Raw genomic sequence first — 23,452 nt, 5'->3', positions numbered from 1 at the left:
TGAGTAGGCTAACCACGTTATTACATTAATGCATGTAAGGTGAACTAGCAAACATCATCATAGCTACATGCGGCTGTCTTCTTGTTTGATGGCAGATACTCCCTTCACCCTGGCCAAAAAGGCTAAAATGACCAAAGAAAAAGAGGGAAACAGCTAAACATGAGGTTTTTGGACAAAGTTTGTATTTTTTCCATTGTTTAAGCACTGCTTCCAGCCAAGAGTGATACCATATATCCCTATAGCTGCAGAAAAGGCTAACATTGTTATCTTTTTACAAAAAACCAGCTGAATATGAGAGGTTTTTGGACCAATTTTGTGTTCTCCATTCTTTAAGCACCGGTTTGAGCACCGGCACAGTTTCAAAAGTACCGATTTGGCACCGGTATCAGATAAAACCTAAACGATACCCATCCCTAGTCTTGATACAGCCTCTGCCACCACATCAGATCAATTGCTCTGGGCTCCTTTGATCAGCTCCATCACCTAGTGGGGGTGGGGGGGTCATAGTTTGGTCCCGCCTTCACTGTTGTGATTGGTGTGGGGGTAGGGACAGGCTTAGGGCGTCGGGGGGGTTCCCTGGAGGCATATTCCTTGGGGGGCTCAACCCGGGGTAACGGTCATGTCCGATTGGGGGCTCTTTTGGCTCTCGGGTGACCGTTTCCTCGTGGCTGTGTGCAGCGGGGCTAGGGGAGGGTCTGTGCTGACGGACGTGGGTTACTGACCTGGTAGCCTGTCTGCCCCTGGGTGGGTCCGGGGTGGGCGTGAGGTTCTGGGGGCGCTCCGTCTCTGGGCTGGGGCCCTGGCCGGGCCTCGGGGCCTTGGGTCCTGGTTTGTGTGTTGCTGGGGTTGTGGGCGGGTGGGTGCATGGGGGCCCATCCCTGGCGCAGGGTGCCGCCGGTGCGTCGAGCCACCTGGGGGGCTCTTCAACTGGTGGGGGAGATTGTCACACCTAGCAGGAGCTTTCCTCTCCCCAGGAACTCTCTGCAGGAGGGGGAGATACAGGAGAGGTGGAGGAAGATCTCAGCCTGGGCGTCTATTGTCTCATGTAGTCTGGAAGATGAGTGGATGGTGGGGTGGGTGCAGTTTTCTCTGTGGTGGGGCTGGGTGGACTGTCCCGGGCTCTGTGGGGCCGGGGGGCGCTGCTGCGCTGGGCCCTGGTCTGGATGGGCCTGGGCCCCCTTTCCCTGGCGGGTCGCGGAGTATGGGAGTGCCTACTGGGGTCAGCGGGGGAGCTGGCCCCAGGGAGGGGTCACCTGCCCCTCCCTTCCTTCCCTCCCCATCTCCAGCTGCCTCCCTCCTCCCGCTCCACCACAACCACCCACACATTCAGGGCCTTGGAGTAGGGGTATGTCACCAGGGTGCAGAGGAGGCTACCCCCCCTTCTGTCCCCTTCTGGCTGCCTCTGCCTCAATTTTATCCCACAACTTAGACATTCACATTACTCACACTCTCATTACACATACATATAGGATCTTGGGGGTGGGCACGATACACGGACTCCAAATTACCATCAGGGTGTACACCTTACCCCTGGCGTCGTTGCCCACCTCTCAATTTTGAATACACGTAGACATTGAGGGCTAGCAGGAGGGACTATGCGCTTACCTGCTGCTCTCTGGCAGGTAGCTCCATGCCCTCCTGGGTTTTAATTGCACCTTAGAACACACATGCATCAACACTACAATGAGCGGGTGGAGGGAGGTTTGGAGTCTTCTCTCACCCCCGTTCTCTGCGGCCTGCTGGAGCGGGGGGCTAGGAGGAGTTGGCCGTCCGACTGCGGTCTGGAGTGTGGGGCCTCCCTGCTGCTGCGGAGTCGGGGCGGTCTGCCTCTCCCCACCGCAGGGAAAAGGGTAACACCACCTGGGTCTGGGTGCAGTTCCCCCCTCCAGGGGCAAGGGTACCTAGACCTGGTCCGTAGAGTACGCTTGGGGAGTGTGATCGTGTGTACAGCGTCTCTTTATGTCTGTCTCCACGTTGGTTGAGTGTGGAGTAAGTGCATATAAGAGCATGAGGGTGGGAATGGATGTTTGTGTCTGTATGTCTGTGTCTATATGTCAGGTTGGGTATCAGACGCCACCTCTCTGTGGACATCTCAGGCCCTCCAAGGTTTGGAGGCCTATCTCCACCCACCACCACTTCCCCTGCCAGTGGCGGACTCCCTCAGACATCGGTGCGTTGGTGGTTCTTTGTGTCTGGGGATGGGCGTCCGGGTACACACCGGCTCACTCCTTGGCGGCCGCTTGTCAGGGCCTGGAGCCTGGGGCTCGCTCGGGCCCCTTCGGAGGTGGGGTGCCCCCGGCCTCTCGGCCTGGGGCTCGGTCACTCAGGCGCAGCTGGCTGCCGGCGGAGCTCACGGGCGCGTCACTGCAACTCCCCCTGGCTTCTGCTCCGCGGCTGCTGAGTGAGCCCTCATCTGGGACTCTCCTCAGCTCTTACTGAGACAGTGGCGCGGCTGCCCCTCTGTTGGTCTTCCTTGGTCTCTTGTGTTCTGGGGGCCTCTGGATGTCTGGAGTTTTGATCTCCTCCATACCTGCTTCATACCCTGGAGGACGGGGCTGTGGCTCCCCACACTCCCTAGCAGATCGTTACATGGAGAAACCTTTGGAATGCAAGCATGCTGATCCACACAGGTATGCACACAGGTGTACACACGGGTATTCACAGACGCGGACTACAGCTTTCTTGGCTGCTGCCTCAAAGCACATTGTGCGCTGTCTATCTTGCGTGCTGCACAATATCGTTTATTACTTAGTATCTACTGATATTTACTGCTAGCTAGTTTATTGTGATGGTGCCGTTTTTTTATTATGTTGCTCTTTGTTGTTTGCTTTCTCTTCTGTTTTTTTCTCTCTGTACAGGTGACCCAGGTGTTTTTTTTTTTTGTTTTTTTTTTGTTTGGGTTTTTTTTTTTTTCTTTCTTCCCCCCTTCTCACCGTCTCTTCTCCCCTTTGGTTTTCTTTCTCTCCCTCTCTTTCTTTCATTCTTTCTCCCTGTCCTATCCCCCAGTCATGTCTGTCCCGTTTGTAGGAACTGAAAATAAAATAAATTCATAATTATAATAAAGGTCAATCAAATGGACCAATATGGCAAGGCCATGATGATCCACTTGATAAAATAAATCCGCTTGGCATCTTTCTTGGCCTTAAGACAACAATTCTGATGGCTAAAGATCCAAACGGGACACACAAAAAAAAAAAAAGAAAGAAAAAGAAAAAGGAAAAAAAGGTTCCTTCATGTATGTCTGTGAAGGTTCTCAGTCATCCAGGTCATCGTAGTCAAAGGAGCTTGCAAAGAAAAGCGTCTGGACTTCTTTAAGTTGCTTGATGTAATGTTCCTTCATGTAATGATCTGCTAGAGGGTATGGGGGAGCCACAGCCCCGTCCTCCAGGGCATGAAGCAGGTATGGAGGAGATCAAGACTCCAGACATCCAGAGGCCCCCAGAACACAAGAGACCAAGGAAGACCAACAGAGGGGCAGCCGCGCCACTGTCCCAGAAAAAGCCAAGGAGAGTCCCAGATGAGGGCTCACTCAGCAGCCGCAGAGCAGAAGCCAGGGGGGGTTGCAGTGACGTGCCCGTGAGCTCCGCCGGCAGCCAGCTGTGCCAGAGTGACCGAGCCCCAGTCCGAGAGGCCGAGGGCACCCCACCCCCGAAGTGGCCTGAGCGAGCCCCAGGCCCTGACAAGCAGCCACCAGGAGTGAGCTGGTGTGTACCTGGGCGCCCATCCCCGGACACAAAAAACCACCAACGCACCGATGTCTGAGGGAGTCCGCCACTGGCAGGGGGGGAAGTGGGGGGAGATAGGCCTCCATACCTTAGAGGTCCTGAGATGTCCCCAGAGAGGTGGCGTCTGGTACCCAACCTGACATATAGACACAGACATACAGGCACACACAGATACAAACATCCATTCCTACCCTCATGCTCTCATATGCAATTACTCAACACTCAACCAACGTGGAGACAGACATAGAGAGACACTGTACACACAATCACACTCCAAGCGTGCTCTAAGAACTGAGTCTAGGTACCCTTGCCCCTGGAGGGGGAAACTGCACCCAGACCCAGGTGGTGTTAGCATAATGCCAGCATACAACTATACTATTAGAGGAACATCGCCAGAACACACAAAAACAAGAACAAGACAATATATAAAAGTTAAAGTTCAGGCTCAGCTTTGGAGAACAATTCATGTAAAACAATTGTACTCCAGTTCTGAAACCTTTCATTTGAAAGCCTGTGTTTGCTCCGGAAGATCCTCTGGGTGTGGACCCTTTTGCTGCTGCTGGCACAGTGACTAGTTATGCAGAGACAGAGGCATATGAGATAGAAACAGACTTAGCCATTATCACGTCTGACATTTAGTAATAGCGCAGTACTTACAGCTCTGCATTTGTAGTTTTACAGGTGAGATGCTCAGCATTGCGTCCTCCAGGGCTTTATCCTCATCCATCCCTATGATGCAGGCAACAATTAGATAAATATATACTGAACTTATTTCACATCAACAACGTTATTAAATATTATTAAAACAATTTACCCAGGGGTTTAGTTGGAGGATTTTTGCAATCAGACGCAGACTGCTGCTTCTTCCACAGGTACTGCTGCAACTTATGCATCCATGTTCCTTGACTGCAGCTCTTCCTCATGATAAAGGCTGCATAGCCGTCACCTCTACCATCCCAAATATCCTTCCAGGTGCTCTTGGTTCGTGAGCCAAAGCCAACCAGCTGATCATCCTCAGAGGCATCTGCAGCAACACTCACTCTGCTGGTCTCGCAGTTCAGAAGAGTCTTTCTCTGTAAAGCTGAGGGCATACTGTACAAATGAATGCAAGCTCTCCTTGCCATGCCTTTCTTCCACAGAGGTCCCTGCAGCCTCTTCCTTCTGGAGATCTTTGATCAGGTACATGGTGTACCCGACATCATTCTCCAGAAGCCACCGGAAAGATTTCCCTTTATACTTTCCAAACTGCAGGATGTACTCTCTCCCTGCACTTCCTTCATGTCAGACACATCCCCTCCTCTCTGATAGACGTCAGTCAGAGCATTCTGACGTACAAAGTCCTCCCTCACAGGTGCAGACTTGTCCTGCAGTTTGGGGTCATTTTTAATCCGTCGAGCTTCTTTTGACGGGTCCTGGAGAGTGTATCCAAGTGGCCCCTTGCGGAACACCACTGAGATTTTCCCTGGATATGGCGCAACTTTCTTGTGCATCTTGACATGCAGTGAAAAAATAAACAATTATATTAAACAAAATTGATTCCAAACAGAAACAAAGACATTTCAGGTTATAATCTTGCTGCACATTGTGGCTGGGTTTAACAGCAGGATGCAGGAGAACAATAAAGAGAAAATCTGAATAAACATTTGCGATAAGTGTTTTTTCTCCAGGCAATACAAACTGTGTCGCAGTGTTCGTTTGATTTTGGGACCTGAAGCAGACGGAGTTTTGGACCCAGATTACTCTGCGAGGCTCCTGACTACAGTAGCCGTAATGCTCCGGCAATCCACCAAGCGGTGCGCCTTCGTAGCTTACCAAAGTTGTACTAAAACATTGGACAGATTTCTGCGCGCCATGTACCATATAAAATCTGTTCGAGGTCAGTAAGCACAACCAGAATTCATACATAAAGCACACTGTCGATTTTTGAGAAAATTAAAGGATTTTAAGTTCGCCTTACAGTGTGTAAAATACGTTATACAGGGGGGGGGGGAGGAAAAAAATAATAATAATAATAATATCGCGATATATATCTATTTTAGGCCATATCGCCCAGCCCTTGTCCATTGCATCGCAAATGATATTGCAACACATCTGTTATCTTTAAAATACACCTGAAAATTTATTCTGTTCGTTTATTCTCATTTCAAACAACGTTTCTTATCTTTGATCAATGACCAAGGAGCCGATGGTGCTCTTCGGGCTCGATCTCCTCCATGCCTCTTTCATGCCCTGGGGGACGGGGCTAATGCTCCCCACACCCCCTAACAGATCGTTACATGGAGAAACCTTTTGAATACAAGTGCGCTCATCCATACAGATGCGCACACAGGTGTTCACAGACAAACTACACCTTTCTTGGCTGCTACCTCAAAGCACATTGTGCACTGTCAGTCTTGGGTGCTGCACAATAACATTCAATATTTAGTATTTACTGTTATTTACACTTAGCTAGATTATTGCAATGGTGTGGTGTTTATTATGTTCCTCTCTTTTTTGCTTGTTTTCTCTTCCCCCCCCTTCTCTCAACAGGTGATCCAGGTGAGTTTTTTTTTCTTCCTTTCTTTTAAGTCCCCTTTCTCACCGTCCCTCTTCCCCTCTGTTTTTCTTTACACCCCTCTCTTTTGTTCTCTCTTACCTATCCCTCAGTCATGTCTGTCCCATCTGTAACAACTGAAAAATAAAAATAATCATAATAACAACAACAAAAAGGTCAAATGGACCAATATGGCAGAGCCGTGATGATCCACTTGGTAAAGTAAATCTGTTGGGCATCCTTCTTGGCCTTCAGACAATAATTCTGATGGCTAAAGACCCAAACGGGACAGGCAAAAAAAAAAAAATAGGAAAAAAAAAAAAAAAAAGGGAACATAAACAAGGATCGCTGAGATCTGTTGCAAGCGGTGCATAATTTGTTTTGTCTTCTGAAATTTAAAAGAGAAAAAAAAAAAAAAAAAGCCGTATCTCAAACTCGCAAGAGCACCAGAAGACCATAGTGGCCAAAAATATATTACATCTGTAGTGGTTTAGCACTACCATAGAAAATGAATGGAAAACTGTTTGGGGCCGTTTAGTTAAGCAATCCCAACCTCCCATGCAGGAGGCCTGGTTTTGATTCCCAGCCAGTGCAAGAGTGTTTACACCAGTATAAAACACCTGTGTTTTTAGTGGATGGCCGACGCTAGCACCATTGACCAACAATGGGCCTTCAGGTCTGTGTCATAATCATTAATATGCAAATTATCAAATCAAAATTTATTTATATAGCACATATTAAAAACAACAGTGTTGACCATAGTGCTTCACAGTCAATAAAAACATGAGACAGTTAAAACAAACAATAGAAGAGGACAACAAACAATAGGTAACAACGCAACAAGCTAAAACAGCCAACTAGACAGAATCAAAAGCCAAAGTAAAAAAATAAGTTTTAAGACGTAATTTAAAAGACTGGATAGACTCGGCAGTGCGAATATGAACGGGGAGGTTATTCCAGAGTCTGGGTGCCACGGATGCAAAGGCCCGGTCGCCTCTCGACTTCATTCGAGTCCTAGGTTGTGCTAGGAGCCTATGGTTGGATGATCTAAGTGCCCTGTTGGGATTGTATGAATGGAGTAAATCAGAAAGATAACTGGGCGCTAAATTATTCTAAATATTAAAAGTGAACAAAAGAATTTTAAAATCTATACGATATTTAACAGGGAGCCAATGTAATTTGGCTAAAATTGGAGTTATGTGTTCATGAATTCTCGTACCTGTTAAAAGACGCGCCGCTGCATTTTGAATTAACTGGAGCCGGCAAAGAGAGGAGTGTTGGAGGCCCGAGTAGAGGGAGTTACAGTAGTCCGATCTGGATGTAATAAATGCGTGGATAAGCTTTTCAAGATCTTTTAAAGGAAGGAACGGCTTTGCTTTGGAAATCTGACGCAACTGGTAAAAGCTGTTTTTTACCACAGTGGACACCTGTTTCTCGAGTTTAAAAGAGCCATCCAGGAACACTCCGAGGTTTCTTACAGTGGACGAAAGATGGCTAGCGAGAGGGCCTAGGGCATCAGCTAACTGGTCTAGCGGAGTGTGACTACCAAAGACTATGATTTCGGTCTTATTCTCGTTCAATGTAAGAAAATTATGTGATAACCAAATTTTAACTTCATGCAAACAGTTGAACAGAGGTTGCAAAGAAGCAGTCACATCGGATTTCAAAGGTAAATAAATCTGGATATCATCGGCATAACAGTGAAAGGAGATGTTATGTTTTCTAAAAATTAATCCCAACGGCAACATGTACAAAGAGAAAAGAGCAGGACCGAGCACGGACCCTTGAGGCACACCACAATAAATAGGGGCAGAAGCCGAGGAGTGTTGCCCCATAGCAACAGAGAACGACCTCTCTGAGAGATGGGATTTAAACCAAGATAAAACCGTACCTTTGAGACCAACAACATGTTCCAATCTTGATAGAAGAGTGTTGTGATTAACCGTGTCAAAAGCAGCAGACAAGTCAAGTAAAACTAAGACCACAGAATATCCAGAATCTACAGTTAAAAGAAGATCATTAAAAACTCTAAGTAAGGCTGTCTCTGTGCTGTGGCGAGGTTTAAAACCAGACTGAAACTTTTCATTAATACCATTTGCATCTAAAAAGGCCTGAAGTTGTTTTAGAACTACCTTTTCCAATATTTTGGAAATAAAAGGGAGTTTAGAGATCGGCCTGAAGTTAGTGAGAGCATTAGGGTCAAGATTTTTCTTTTTCATAATAGGTTGCACAACAGCATGCTTAAAGACAGACGGTACACAACCTGATGACAATGATGCATTCAGCAGAGATAAGATACAAGGCCCAATAACATGTAAAGCTTCCTTAAAGAAACAAGAAGGAAGAATATCATGCGGGGAACCAGAGATTTTGAGATGATCAATTATATCTTTTAAAGCAGAATAAGACACTGGCTCAAACTGTTGAAAGACAGTCAAGCATTCAGAAGCTGGAACTGGGTCTAAAACTGATGATGGGTGAGATGGATGAGAAGCCCTTAGAGCTGAGATTTTAATCAGAGAAATACTTTAAGAATTTATCACAAAGAGCAGGGGAGGCATCCCTATAAGTGGTAGTGCGAGGGTTTATCACAGAATTAAAAGTATTAAAAAGTGCTCGGGGGTTGTGGCTATTAGTCATAATAATGCTAGACAAAAAGGCAGATTTGGCAGCTTTAACAGACTTTTGATACTTAGACAATTTTGGAGGATGTCCAGAGAGACGTGGAGTTTGTCTTTCCTCCATTTTCTTTCAGCACGACGACATTCACGCCTAAGGGCGCGAGTAGTATCATTTAGCCAGGGTTGTGAGGATTTGGCACGTTTAATTCTCAGAGGTGCCACAGAATTAAGGATGTCAGCGCATGTAGTATAAAAGAGGTTAGCAAGCTCATCCGCTGATAAAACCCCATTACAGTTAGCATCAGAGAGGGGAGAGTCAAGGAAAGCATCAATGAAGTGGGCGATTGACTGGGAGTTAATCGTGCGCGATTGCCGCACAGGGCCATCACTGTTCAAATCCACATCGCTCGCTACAGTATTAAACAAAACCGGAAAGTGATCTGAAATTATCATGATCATTGATCAATGGCCATGAGTACTACTCACCAAGAGTTGAACAATGGCTCCAGTCACAGCATTGTAAGATGGTGAACAATGTACTCTTAGATTCAGACGCTTAAAAATATTCAGCAGTCGATCAAAAACACAAGAAAACCATGAATCAACATGCTCTGCTTTAACTTTACCTGATGCTGCTGAAGTAGAGTTTTTATTAGAAACACAGAAATTCTTTTATCATGGTTTGCTGTATGGGAGGCAGGATGAAGGAACCAAATGCAGAACTCTGAGACACTAGGGTGAACTAAAAGAGGCAGCTTTATTGCGCTGTAGCAGAAAACGCCATAAAATAAACTTGCAACAAACTAACGTGAAAACTGGAAACTAAAACTAAACACTGGGAAGCTACAAAACTGGAAACGACAGACTAGGAACAAAGATAACAGTGAGTACTTGGGGACGGGGGGAAAAACAAACAAACAAAAACACACAACACACAACAACAACACAGATGTGGACCCTGAGACAGAGGCATGAACTGTGGGACAGGAAAAATAAGTGGAGTAGACATAATACGGACACAGGGAAGGCACATTGTTGTTCTAGCTTCTAGTTTCAAAAGAACTAAAACCATTAATAACAATACTCAAGAAATATAAATTAAACACAAAACACTGGGTCACACCCAGGACCATGATATTGGCATAAAAAGTTTACATTTCTTCGGCATTGAACAGCAGAAATTAGGATCTCTTGTCGGAGGTGATTTCTTTCTGTTCTTGAAGTACACAGAGAGAGAAAGAGCTGTGCACGAAGTGCGATTTTATCGTGGTGGAAGCAAAACGGCAAAAGTAAGAGTGAATTAATGATGATATTTATCAAATGTGAAGCTTAGTTTGGATCTTTTGCTGCTGGTTCAGTGAATTTTGGTTGGAGAGAGATAAAAACCTGCAGCTCAGAATCTGTGAGATGTCAGCTTTCAGCCTCCAGTGTGTCTGCGTACGTGCCGTCGGGTGAGAACGCAAACATCTTATAGATTCTGATGCATCGGGTGCGCACTCTCCTTTTACGTCTTTGTGTGGAATCCATTTACCTGCTCTCGTTTGCCGTTTTACCTGTTTAGTGGTTGTTGAAATAGTTTTGTGAGCTTTAACCAGAGATTTGGCATTTTTGGCAAAACACGCATGTAAAAATCGATCCAGGATTTAATGAATCAATATCGCTTTATTCAAATTAAGAGATTTAAAATCAGAAAATCAATTATTTAAACCCACCCCTATGAAACAGACAGAAACATGACTGCTTGACTTTTAATATAAATAAAACAAAGGCTATAAAGATACAAACTGTGAGACCCCTCTAGAGAAAACATGGTTGAAATAATATATAAGATTTAAAGCCAGCACTCACAACTTGCTTAAATCAACTTTTTCAAAACACTGTATGCTTACCTGATGGTAAGCATACAGTGTAATATGAACATGTAGGTGAACTTTTTGCTGTGCTCCATTTAGGATCCCAGACTGTATCCTTGGTGAAAATCTATCGTGGGATGCCTGGAAAACGACTCCTGCTATTGTTGCTAGGGCCTTAAACCCACTAAAATAGCAGCATTATTGTGAAACTTGACCTGTTGCACTGCCTGAGGCGATTTGTGGGAGTTCACCTCTGAGCATCATCCATTGATCAGCACTTTCTGCCAGCTTCTCTGCTGCCTTCTCAGTGGTTGATCAGGCGACCCTGAAGAGGCTCCATGCTTATAAGTTCTGTTGTATACATTCTGCTAATCGCACTAAGCAACACATACGAGAGCACTGCGGGAGCAAAATATCACAACCCACAGAGCTGCTGAACAGAGTGGAAAAGAGTCCTAAACCATTTTTACCTGGCCACAGGCCCCAACAACGTCCCACTTTTCAAGCCATCCATGCTGAAGGTGTGGCGCATAGAGAGAGTGCATATTCCTTGTGGTTAGCTGAGTGACCCTGAACTTTCCGAGGGTGTAATGTTTTGGTATGGTGGGACTCTTTAGCTAAACTATGTTCCTGGCGAAGGCGCTAAGGACCCCATCTGGATTCCCTTCCGATGCACTTCACAGCTGGAGGGTTACCATTTTCACCAGGCCCAGTGGATCACCGGCACTCATGTATCCACTGAATTATTCCAGGCCCAGGGCATGACAGGGGTGGCACGATGGAACTACCAAAGACTGGTGGACCGTAAGCAGCCGGCTGTCATTCTCCCCTCTGTTTTTGATCCAGCTCTAGTGGTGGAGTTGAATGCAGCCTCCAGGAGAGTGACCGGTCAGGAGAAGTAATAATAATAATAATAATAATAATAATAGATTGGATTTATATAGCACTTTTCAAGGAACCCAAAGCGCTTTACAATACCACTATTCATTCACTCTCACAATCATACACTGGTGGAGGCAAGCTACAGTTGTAGCCACAGCTGCCCTGGGGCAGACTGACAGAAGCGAGGCTGCCATATCGCGCCATCGGCCCCTCTGGCCAACACCAGTAGGCAAGTAGGGTAAAGTGTCTTGCCCAGGGACACAACGATCAGGACAGAGAGCCCAGGGATCGAACCGGCGACCTTCCAGTTACAGATGCAATTCCCAACCCCCTGAGCCACGGTCACCTCTCTGTCAGACACTGGAGAGCGATTTGGGCTTGAATACAGAGAGCCAGGCTGCCGTCCAGTCCCTTTAAACTGGGACAAACACAAAACCCAGAAGGTGAACTGGGTGCCCTTCAGGCCCCATCTTCTGTACAAAAACCTGTCTCTGCCCAACTTCAGGTTCCAGCATTGGGACCCTTCTCCAGCTAGCCGTGGCATTACATACATCAGCACCACCTGTGACCCAACCATTTTCTGCTAGTGTGCTTTTAAAGCAGGAGATACCATCAGAAGACATCCAGCAACCTACAGTCATGTGAAAGTTAACATATTAGTATTGTCAAACAATTTGGCATTATTATTATTACATGATATGAGCAACCACTGAACTATTACTATTGTTTCCCAGAAAGCTCTACTTTTGTCGATGTAGTCCTCGTCATCGAGTGCTCGCACTGGACCCATAAAGACAGGTGGACGGATTTTTGTGCTGGACCACACACGCTAGACACGACCCATGAAAGAGACAATAGATGACTTTCTGCAAAAGCACCACGGGAAGAAAAACCTTGTGGATCAAGATTATGCAAACAAGGTCCATTGTTCTGCTACAGATCCCAACGGCTTGCTGCACCGCACATGTAAGCTACACATATCCCGTTATGTGAAACACTTGGCTAAGCTTCTAAACACTTCTTTGAACACAAGCCCAGAAAAACTTCTGCAGACTCAGCAACTGTGGCACTCTTTAACTGAAGGGAGTGAGACAACCAGTGTTCCTGTGGTCACCATGGAGCCAGCTTACTTAAACCCACCTCCTCCTGCCCTGTCTACACCTCTGACACAAGACTCAATAGAGAAGATTGTGGAACGCATCTTAGAGAATCAACAGCAGGAGCAACCTGAGGAAGGAAGGCAGAAAGATTTGTCTTGCCTGTGGACAGCCCAAGTCCCAGTATGAGACAGATGGATCTTCCATCCACTATTTTGTACCAGCGAGGGCCTGTGCCGTATTTCTATTGTTCAAAGAAGATACATCAAAGTTATGCTGCTGAGGGAATCGGTAACCCTAAAATGCCCTTTGAAGAATTTGTTCAGACTGAATTTTTCCAGAGGGAACCGGACGCTACCTCTGCAGATTCAGCCACAGGGACCAAATAGTCCACACATTCATACGGGCTTCCCTGAAGTGGCAGGAAAACTATATTTGCTGCGTGAAGCTTGTGGATCAAGATTATGCAGACATGGTCCATCGCTCTGCTACAGATCCCAACAGCTTGCTGCATCCTACATCCAAGGTGCACGTATCCCGGTATGTGAAGCACTTGGCTAAACTTCTCAACACCAATTCATTTTTGAACATAAGCCCAGAAAAACTTCTGGAGACTCAGCAGCTGGGGCACTCTTTAACTGAAGGCAGTGAAACAACTAGTATCCCTGTAGTCACCATAAAGCCTGCCGTCTTTAACCCGCCTCCTCCTGCCCTGTCTACACCACTGACACAAGTCTCAATAGAGAAGATTGTGGAGGGCATCTTGGAAAGGCAGCAGCAGCCTGAGGGGAAAAAGGCAGACAAAGACTTGTCTTGCCTGTGGACAGCCCAAGTCTCAATATGAGACAGATGGATCCACCGTCCATTATTTTTACCAGAGAGGGCCTGTGCGCTATTCCTATTGTTCCAACAAGGTGCATCAAAGTTATGCTGCTGAGGGAATCGGTAACCCTAAAATGCCCTTTGAAGAATTTGCTCAGACAGAATTTTTCCAGAGGGAACCGGATGCTACCAAGAAGAGGGAGAAGAGAAGGATGGAGGAAAAGCAGATTCAGCCACAGGGACCTGAAACAGGGACCAAATAGTCCACACATTCATACGGGCTTCGCTGGAGTGGCAGGAAAACTATATTTGCTGCCCTTTGAAAGTGTACTCTATACAGAGACAAAGGCGTGGACAAGGAAATGACCTGGAAGGAGTTTCAGGAGTCTGCTTTCTATGAGGCAGAGAGACTTAGATGGAAGAAAAAAAGAAAGAAAAAAAAAAAAAAAAAAAAAAAAAAAAAAAGGAAAAGAAATTAGGAAGAAACAGTTGACACTGTACCTAAGAGTTTTTTTTCTCTAGTTACATTTCTTTTGTTTATATAAATAACATTGTAAATGTAAAAAAGTAAATTGTTTTCTGCAAAAGTATCACTCTTCTTTATAACCTGTTAGAGTTCACCTACATGTTTATATAACTGTATGCTTACCATCAGGTAATCTGTTTTTAAAAAAAAATAAAAAAAAATAAAATAAATTGTTAGTGCTGCCCTTAAATCTTGTACATTATTTCTAAGTCACGTCATGTGATGATAACAATCACACTTTCTCTAGAGGGGTCTCACAGCTTTTATCTTCATAACCTTCTGTTTGATTTATATTATTAGAAACACGACTGCTTGTCTTTTACCTGTGTGACTGTACAGCCTATGTCAGACATGTCCACCAGACAGAAGAATCAATTCAGGACAATGTCTGAAGTTATCTTTAATACATGCAGCGAACAGCTGGAGATGGTCCAGACACTTTGGCTGTCACACACAACGCGCTCCGTTTAGACCCAGACCAAACAATATTGTTTGACTGATGGCCTTAATATAAAGACTTCGGACTTTATGTTTCCCAATTTTTGCTTTAAGTTATTTTGTTATTTACATAATAATGTAAATAACCTAATAATTATCCTTATTGCTGTTTTAGAGGAGCGGCGCTTCAAAGGATAGTTGCAGGTTTCTGTCAGAATCTGCAGATTATACAGAACAAGTAAAATGTTCACGTTTCTCCAACGTTGTCTTCCCAACAGTTTCACTGACATCTACACTGGATGGCCAGGAAGCGTTCGCAATGTCTTATCGGGCGCTTCTCCGGAGCTGATAATTGGCATCTGTCTTGTGTCAGTGACGTAAAAGACGGATTTAATGCGACATGACCGTTCAAACAGCAGTCGCTTTCTGAAACATCGGATATGTATCGGATTCAGTACCACATATGAAAGTGACCCAGATCGGATTTGTGCCGTTCACACTGTCATACCATGATCGATATGGGTCAATTTCCCTTCCTCTGTAACTGCCCAATGTTCCCCTGTCCTTGTGCTTCATGACTCAGAGTCCCAGACACAGTCTGTGGCATGGAGGTATGCCAGGTGAGCTCATACTCGTGGTGCATGAGTTCGTCGATTTGGTTTGCCATGTTTGCTGGAGATTTGTCAGTCCACCTCAGCTCATCCGTAAAGACTTGCAGATGGCCTTTTTGGATGTCAGAAAAGTTCGGTAAACCTTTTGGACAGTTTCTCCAGCCATCGTGGATTGTCAGCACACCAGTTCTTGTCAGTCATGAGGATAGGATGTAATACTGACCAGTGGTGCCAACAATTGGCCTGCCCACACCAGCAGAGACCACTTGTAGACGAAAGCAACCATGGAGTCATGGCAAGATGTATTTGTTTCTTAACCTGACAATGATAACACACTCTGGTTTCCATATAAAGAAGGGGTGGAGCTGGAAGAAATTTGGAGATGGCAGGTCAGCCACTCAGGTTGTGGAGGGAGACGCCGGAGTGAAGTGGCGTTCCCTTGGAGTTACGCACTGGTTGAGACCCAGGCCACAGTCCAAGATCCTGAAGCTCAGTCTTCATCCACAGCTTCTGGTGTGAAGAGAAAGTCCAGCTGCTGAGGTCATGCTTATAACCAGCCATAGCTGGCTGAACTGAAGGAGCTAAAATTTAAACATAAATATTTGAAAAGCAGTGTTACTCTTACATTGTTTCTCTTAGAATACATTAAAAAAAATATAAAATTTTTAAAAATCAGCGTTACAGCAGCATCACTAGTGCTAAAAATCTAGGAACTTTTCACGTGCTGTACACGCTCACCTTCTGTCCACAAAGTGCCCACTTTTGAAAACAGCAGTGAAGATGTGCAAGCAGCATCTGTACTGGGTCCTGAAAAAAAATGAATGCAGTCTCTCTGTAATTAATTTATGCAAATTCTGAGAGAGATGAAAAGATGAGAAAATGTAAAAATGATTTTGAATAATTAATGATCTATGCATTAAGCAGATGTTTAAGTGAACATCAACCATAAATGAAAATGGAGAGAGACCGGGATTTGACTCAGGCCTGATTGAGCATGCATCAAGACAGCTTCATTCGTCATTTTCATCATGCCATTTTACCACAGCTGATTAAATCTAACCGCCTTTACCCAAGCGATAGAAGCTTCCTTAAACAAATCAAGTAAATGAAATCACAGTGGACACTTCTGTTACCTTTAAAATACACCTGAAAAGTTAATCTGTTGGTTTACTCTCATTACAAACAACGTTTCTTACTTTTGATGAATGAACAAGGATCGCTGAGATCTGTTTCAGGTGGTACATAAGTTGTCTTGTTTCCTGAAATTTAAAAGTGGGAAATTTTTAAAAAGTGCCGCATCTCAAACTCACAACAGCACAAGAAGGATCACGATGGTTAAAAATATGACACCTGAAGTTTAGCACTACCATAGAGAATGAAAAGGAAACTGCTTAGGCCTGTTGAGCTAAACAATCCCAAGCTCCCACGCGGGTTTTATTCCCAGCCACTGCAAAAGTTCCTAGCGCTCAATAAGCAAGCAATACTTTAACTTCAACCCAGTAACTCCTAATACGCTAGGACTCATCTTAATGGTCGTGCATCATAACAGTTTCCTGATTCTTTTCAAAAGATTCACTTTTTATATTTATCTTTCTGAGAAATCCTTTCATGTCCTTATTGATACAGCCCATATCAAAGTACATTTCGTGTGAATTAAAAAGCGCAGACTAAAGCAACGTCTACAAATTCATTGTTCTCTCTCACTGACAGTCCAAAATACAAAAGACTAAACGTGTTAAATGTCATGTTGTAAAAGATAATTGCAGTGCTGTAAAGATAATACTCTAACAAAATGTTTTATCTTATAACCATATTCAGTCAGTCAAGTTTACCAAACTTTACCATGAGGGATGTGACATTCAGTAACTTGGAAATTCTATTGTGACGACAAACGTTAGATCTGTTTAGTTAATTTGTTTTATTTAGTAGACTTTTGGTTATTGTACTTTCTCTCTAGCTTCTCTTCAGTTTTTCGGTTCACTGTCCAGTCAGCTAATCATTTACCTCCGTTAATGAACACTTTCAAAAGCTTAGAGCTTCCAGATTCTCTGAGTAGTTGAGGATACCAGTATAAATCCTAGGGACACCTCAGTTTTGTTCTGTACCCAACTGAAGTAGGATCCAAGGAAGAAATGTAGTATATGACGTTTGCCATTTAAGATTCATCAGGCATTGGTACAGTAGTGAGCACTTTTTGAAAGGTGTTCATTGTCTTGTGACTGACTGTGTTGTTAGCCAATTTCAGTTTCACATTCAGATCCACCCTTGCTCTTCACATACAGTTCCCAACACTTAGAGAAAACCCTAAACAACCTTCTACTGGACTGTGGGCCGTCCTCTGTTTTCTGTGCAAAAGTTGCTGCAGCAAGCATTGGTGGTTCAGTGGTAGAATTCTCGCCTGCCACGCGGGAGGCCCGGGTTCGATTCCCGGCCAACGCAGGGCTTACTTTTCTTCCCTCCATCTATATATTTTTAAATCTGAATCTATAAAATGCACACCTTTAAAACTGCTTCTCTCTTAGTCAGAAATCAAACATTGACAGATTTTGTGCTACCTAGGGGTTAAAATGAAGTGTAAACCTATTGTAACATTACCCTAAAAGGTCCAGGGGATGACGGGGAAGTAACAAAAGGTGTCCAAATTGAAAAAAAGGAGACAGGGAGGCAAATGGTTAAATTAAACTGAAAAAGAGGCAAGCCGCTATCACCTTTTAGAGAAGGAAAACAACAAAACCCAGATGTTGGTCAATAAACTGAACAGTGAGTCAAAGAAAAAAAAAAAAAAAAAAAAAAAAAGGGTTAGTCACCAAAACAGTCCTCTCCACAGAGCAGGGGAAACCAGTCACCATACGCACAGCTCACTAGCTACAAAAACCAACGAGGCTCTCTGGCACCCGCTGCATATGCAAAACCACCAGCATTGTGGAGGACCCCACACACCCCTAACATACAATCTTCAACCTTCTGGCAAGAGGTACCGGAGCAGTAGGGCCCTCACTGCCAGACAGCAAAACGGTTTCTTCCCCCAAGCCGTCAGACTCCTAAACAGATCAGTGACTGGACTGACACACACACACACACGTCAAGTCACTTTTATCACAACCCACTGTTGTTGTTGCACTTTTCTATTGCACTGTCTAGTGTCGGCGTTATTCTGTTCTGTCTGGTGTTGTGCTGTTTCGTTTTTTGCACACTTACACTTTATGTAGTCCTTTGTTGATAGCCTGTTATATGGTCTTGGAGGACCGATGTCGCATTTCACTGTGTACTGCACGACTGCTCATAGTTAAAATGACAATAAAGCCACTTAATGTGGCACTAGAGCTCGCCTTAAGTACACTTAATTGCTAATTAGAGTCAGCTTAGGTAGCACCTAAGGCAGGAGAGATGGCAGGACACACCTACACGTCGTTCCAGACCATACTCCATACCAGTTGGTGGCGGTAATGCACCTTTCACTTGTTTGCCAACCGCCAATATAACTGTAAGAAAGAAAGAAAGACACACCCACACAAGGTCAGTTGGACAGGAGCCCCTGCAAGGGCCATAACACTATATTCTTATGTGAATAACTGGCCAGAGGGACCACTGTCTGTCTTCTGTGCAAAAGTTCCTGCAACTATTCCCCATTGAAGTAGGATCCAAGTAATCGTTGGTTTTAACTTACATCGAGAAACTCCAAGTAGGCTGGCTACACTGAGCTGTGGTTTGTCGCACAAATAATATGACCCATTGGGAAAACCCTAATGTACAGTCAGTGAACCAGGTGGAAACAATTATACACACCGCTGCCTGTCGTCTCTTACCTAGGGTAACTCTGGAGAGAAATAAAGTCCAGCTACTCTCCACGAAATTAGTTCTAGAGCCCAAGCTGTGTGTGATATTCAGTAACTTGGAAATTGTATTGTGACGACAAACACTGAATCTGTTTAGTTAATTGATTTTGTGTAGTAGACACAGGGCTGACAACAATGCTAAATGTGCTACTGGCCGGTGGGGCCGTCTCCTGTTTTCTATGCAAAAATCAGCTTATCAGCCAGTAGGATTAGCCTGATGGTGTTAAATGCACTGGAAGTTTGCTTCGTACATGCCGACTGGCCCAGAAAGCCCTCCATTTCCTGTGCGAAAGTCACAGCAGCAAGCATTGGTGGTTCAGTGGTAGAATTCTCGCCTGCCACGCGGGAGGCCCGGGTTCGATTCCCGGCCAATGCAGTTCTTATTTTTCCGCTATATATGTGTAAATCTGTTATATAATGCACCACTCTAAAACTGCTTCTCTGTTAGCCAAAAAACAAACATTGACAGATGTTGTGTCCCTAGTGTTAAAATGAAGTGTTTCAAGAAAGAAGACCTTAATCTATATACTTGCATGTGCAACTGGCCAGAGGGGCCACTGTCTATTTTCCCTGCAGAAGTTCCTACAGTAAGCAAATAACGGTGAGCGATAGAACAAATATACTTGATGTGGAAGTTTTTCCATGTACGATGGCAAACATGGCTTTATTGTAACCATGGGGTATAACAGACCAGGATCTCTGGGTCTCAGCAGTCCTTTTAAGGGTTATCTGAGCAGGTCTTTGTCTAGCCTCTAACATCACTAAAATGTCAGCTGTTCCCCAGTTTTAGTTTCACAGTCATAGTCACACTTAGTCTCATAATCCTGAAATACAGAGAATGCTTGAACAATGTGAAATACACGTGTGTCAGCCGGCTCACCCACTGTCTTCCGTGCAAAAGTTGCTGCAGCAAGCATTGGTGGTTCAGTGGTAGAATTCTCGCCTGCCACGCGGGAGGCCCGGGTTCGATTCCCGGCCAATGCAACTCTAGTTTTTCTCCTGCTTTGTGTTATATTATATAAAGCATGTAGTACCCAATAATCTGGAGAGGCTAAGTTGTCGAGGCCCCTCTCTCTGAGCTAAGGCCAACATGTCGGTTGTGTCTGATGACGGTTTTGACCGCACATCCTGTGTCACGCGACGCAATCTTTGTGGCGTGTCAGTTGGTCATGCAACTTTTGCAACTGTTTAAAAACTTGAGCTTGTGGAAAGAACTTTGCAAAAACCTTGACAAAGTCCCAGCTTCTTGTTTTGTCTCTTTCCCCTCCTTATCAGCACACATGCCACAATATTGTCTGAGTAGCGACCCCTTTGGTTTGGTAGAATACTGCAGCGCCTTAGTGGCAGGTAGTGATGGCCAAATGAAGCTTTCCGAAGCACTGAAGCTTGTATTGAAAAACGGTTCATTACTCGAAGCTTTTCAACACAGTCCTCTCCGGTGACATCTGGTGGTGAAAATTTTGAAGAGCAGCTTGAATCTGCAAAATAAAACGGACTGCTCAATTATCACTGCTCACTCAAGAGTGGAGTTCTCTCTGATATTGGGCCACCGTTCCGTTGCTTTGAACATGTAATTGGTTTTGTTTTCTCGATTGGGGGGCTGAAAAAAATGTAATGCGTATTTGCGTAATACATTTTGATCAATAAACTTTCCCTATTTAAACATGCACTATGGTGGCCTTTCTTTGCTCATAACTCCTTGATGTTGGTAAATACAATAAGTGAGCAATATATATAATATACATATGAGAATGCACAGCACATTATGGAGTATGCCCCTGCTGTGAAGTCCTGCCTCCATCTACTTGTCGTTTAATCACTGGACAGCTTGACAGGTTCATACAAAATATTAGATTAGGCCAATTGTCCTATACATATTTTTGACTTAGGGGTGGGATTGATTGTGAACTGGAAAGGGAAAATGCTTAGGAAGCTGAGTACGGCTGCATCGTCACTGATTTGTAGAATCATTTTGATTCGATACAGGATCCGATTCAATTTGATTGGAATCTGGAAAGTTTTGCCTCAGTCAGAAATATTACAAGTCTGATCATTTAACAGTAGATATCCATAATTTCGTATCTATTAAAAGAAAGCTGACACATGTGAGACTTAATTAGAGATGTAAACAGAGAGTTATGAAACCTGCAGCTGCAGAAGCCAGCGAAGAAAAAAGAGGCAAACACAGAGCGCGGACCCGACGACACATCAAAATCTGACTCTGACGCGTCGGGTCCGCGCTCTGTGTTCACGTTTGTATGCAGAATCCGTAAACCTGCTCCCAGTTACTGTTTTAGCAGCATGGTGTTTGACGACATGTTGTGAGGTTTAACCTGAGATGCTGGCGTTTCAGGCATAATAACGTTAATTTACAAATCGACACGGGATTTTAATGAATCAATATCACTTTATTCAATTTAGCATGGATTGTAATCAGAAAAGCGATAATCAAAACCCATCCCTAATCAAGAACTTGCAAAGTAAAAACATGCTCTATGTCAGGTAGCCCTTTTGTTATTTACATTTAAAAAGAGGATTAGTGTTACTGTGCGCTGGCTGAGTCTGTTTCTTTTCTTAGAAATAGTTTCTCCTGCCCTGGAGAAAATCCACTTGCATGGAACAGAAGAGGCTGTGGAGTGCAGGAACTACACTGCAAGCTGGTAGATATGCAGGTATTCCTGGGTCCTGCAGACTATCACCTAAAAACAATAAACAAAATGATTTTCTAAACTGTGTAGCAATGTCATGTACGTATAGTGTCAAATACATTTTTGTAGTCTTCATTAGCTTTAATTCACATGGAAGTGTTCCTAAAGTCATATGCTGTAATGATATTTACATTATGAAAACATGATTTTGGACATTTCAAGTTTTTCACTTCGGCAGATAAAATGAATTGAGCAAAATCAACTCAAAATATTCCCACACGCCAGAACGTCCTCTCTTCCTCGCTGGCTCCATATCTGTCAGTGGAATGATCACCTCTTCGCTCTCTGTCACCATCAACACACTCCACGAATCCCGTGGATGATTCACTTCCTTATATCTGTTTGAATCAGGTACCGAAGCAGTTACGTGCGTAATGAAGCTTCGGACGTCACTGGTCACGTGACTTTTGCCAAACGAAGCAAGCCTCGACACAGTGCTTCTGAACCAGTGTGTTGTTTTTTTCGACACACGCTCCGGAGCCCCAGCTTCAAGCGGGCCATCACTAGTGGCAGGTATAAATGGCTGCATCTGTGTGATGACAGCATGGCGGTGAGCAAAGCGACCTCTGCAGCTAAATGCTGCCTCAGCACATTTGCAAAGGTGCGAGGAGTGAGCTGATCTGTACTGTACTGATTATAGCACGAGAACATGTAGATTCATACACTTTTATTGGAGAACAACAACGAAACACCTGATGCGTTAGCCTGAACATCTAACACACTCTTACAGGGAGACACAACCTGAGGCAAAAACGTGTGTGGTGAGCTGTGGTTTCTGGCTCAGCTGCTGGGAGCAGTGGGAAGAATGGGTGTGGTTCTTTGGAGAAGTAGAAAAAACAGAATGTGACAGCATTGCATTATTTTTGTGCAGATGCCGTCCTCCAGATGTGGTGGTGTTTCCACGTTGTGTGGAGGAGGTCAGTGCCTTGGCAAAGGTCTGCCACAAGCACCGCCTTCCCATCATCCCTTTTGGCACTGGGACTGGCTTGGAGGGAGGGGTTGGAGCTATGAAGGTGAGATATTTGTGTGGTCATACTTTCTCCCACTTAGAACAGTTAACATCTTTAGTAACAACAATAACCAGCAGGATGTCATCTTGGTGATAACTGTCATAAGTCTTATTTCCTGTGTTTGTTTGTGTCATCATCCTTCAGGGGGGAGTGTGCTTCAGCTTAAGGAACATGGAACAGGTTCTGGATCTCCACCCAGAGGACTTTGATGTGACGGTGGAGCCTGGTGTGACTCGAAAGACTCTCAATGCATACCTGCGAGACACAGGCCTCTGGTTTCCTGTTGGTCAGTCAGGATGTTCACAGGGATTCACACAGATTAAGCATTAAGTCAACACTTTTGACATGAGTGTTCAGTTTAGGGGCGGTGGTCGGGGTCTTTGTGATCGTCATAGCACCAAGAGAACAGCTGCTAGTTATCTTGGCCTGTCAGTACAAGTTGTACCAAAAGATGAAAGAAAAACTACTGCACAGAATTAGTGATGTTGTATGATGTTGATGCTGATTTGTTAAAAAATATATTGATATTATATAATATAATAATATAATGTGATGATAAAACCCCCAACTATGATGGTAGTGTTAAAAGGAATGATGAAGAATACCTAAATAATACTTCAATGCAGGATGTTTTTAGGGTTTTTTCACATGCACAGGAATCTTTGCTTCTCTGTAAACAAGTACAAGAGAGTAGGTAGCAGCCAGATCATTAACTGATCATCAGCAACTGTGAGCATGTGCTACAGGCCTCAGTTAGCATGTTAAAATATTAAAGTTCATGACAGCTGCC

General features: G+C 44.5%; 1 protein-coding gene, 3 non-coding genes and 3 pseudogenes across 4 annotated transcripts in view; 6 read left to right on the top strand and 1 right to left on the bottom strand.

Annotated features, from left to right (window-relative positions):
• Positions 1-23,452, top strand: part of ldhd (lactate dehydrogenase D) — a 51,951-nt gene that overhangs the window by 21,728 nt on the left and 6,771 nt on the right. Inside the window, exons 3-4 of the mRNA XM_085280799.1 lie at positions 22,524-22,665; positions 22,807-22,948. Coding sequence (XP_085136925.1) covers positions 22,524-22,665; positions 22,807-22,948 — 284 coding nt within the window. The remainder of the gene's footprint in view (positions 1-22,523; positions 22,666-22,806; positions 22,949-23,452) is intronic.
• Positions 4,225-5,477, bottom strand: LOC146571550 (uncharacterized; annotated as a pseudogene).
• Positions 10,818-12,218, top strand: LOC146571549 (uncharacterized; annotated as a pseudogene).
• On the top strand, positions 12,457-13,992 carry LOC146571548 (uncharacterized; annotated as a pseudogene).
• trnag-gcc (transfer RNA glycine (anticodon GCC)) lies at positions 17,477-17,547 on the top strand. The gene has a single exon. It is a non-coding gene; the product is annotated as a tRNA-Gly (tRNA).
• Positions 19,250-19,320, top strand: trnag-gcc (transfer RNA glycine (anticodon GCC)). Its single transcript has one exon. It is a non-coding gene; the product is annotated as a tRNA-Gly (tRNA).
• Positions 19,858-19,928, top strand: trnag-gcc (transfer RNA glycine (anticodon GCC)). Its single transcript has one exon. It is a non-coding gene; the product is annotated as a tRNA-Gly (tRNA).

This window comes from Mchenga conophoros, linkage group LG7 (genome assembly GCF_057382185.1).
Source record: "Mchenga conophoros isolate Kocher_MC1m ecotype Shallow Benthic linkage group LG7, M_conophoros_male_GT1.1, whole genome shotgun sequence".
NCBI classification, from domain to species: Eukaryota; Metazoa; Chordata; class Actinopteri; order Cichliformes; family Cichlidae; genus Mchenga; species Mchenga conophoros.
Note: the sequence above shows the minus strand (reverse complement) of the source record. Positions and strands in the feature narration are given on the sequence as shown.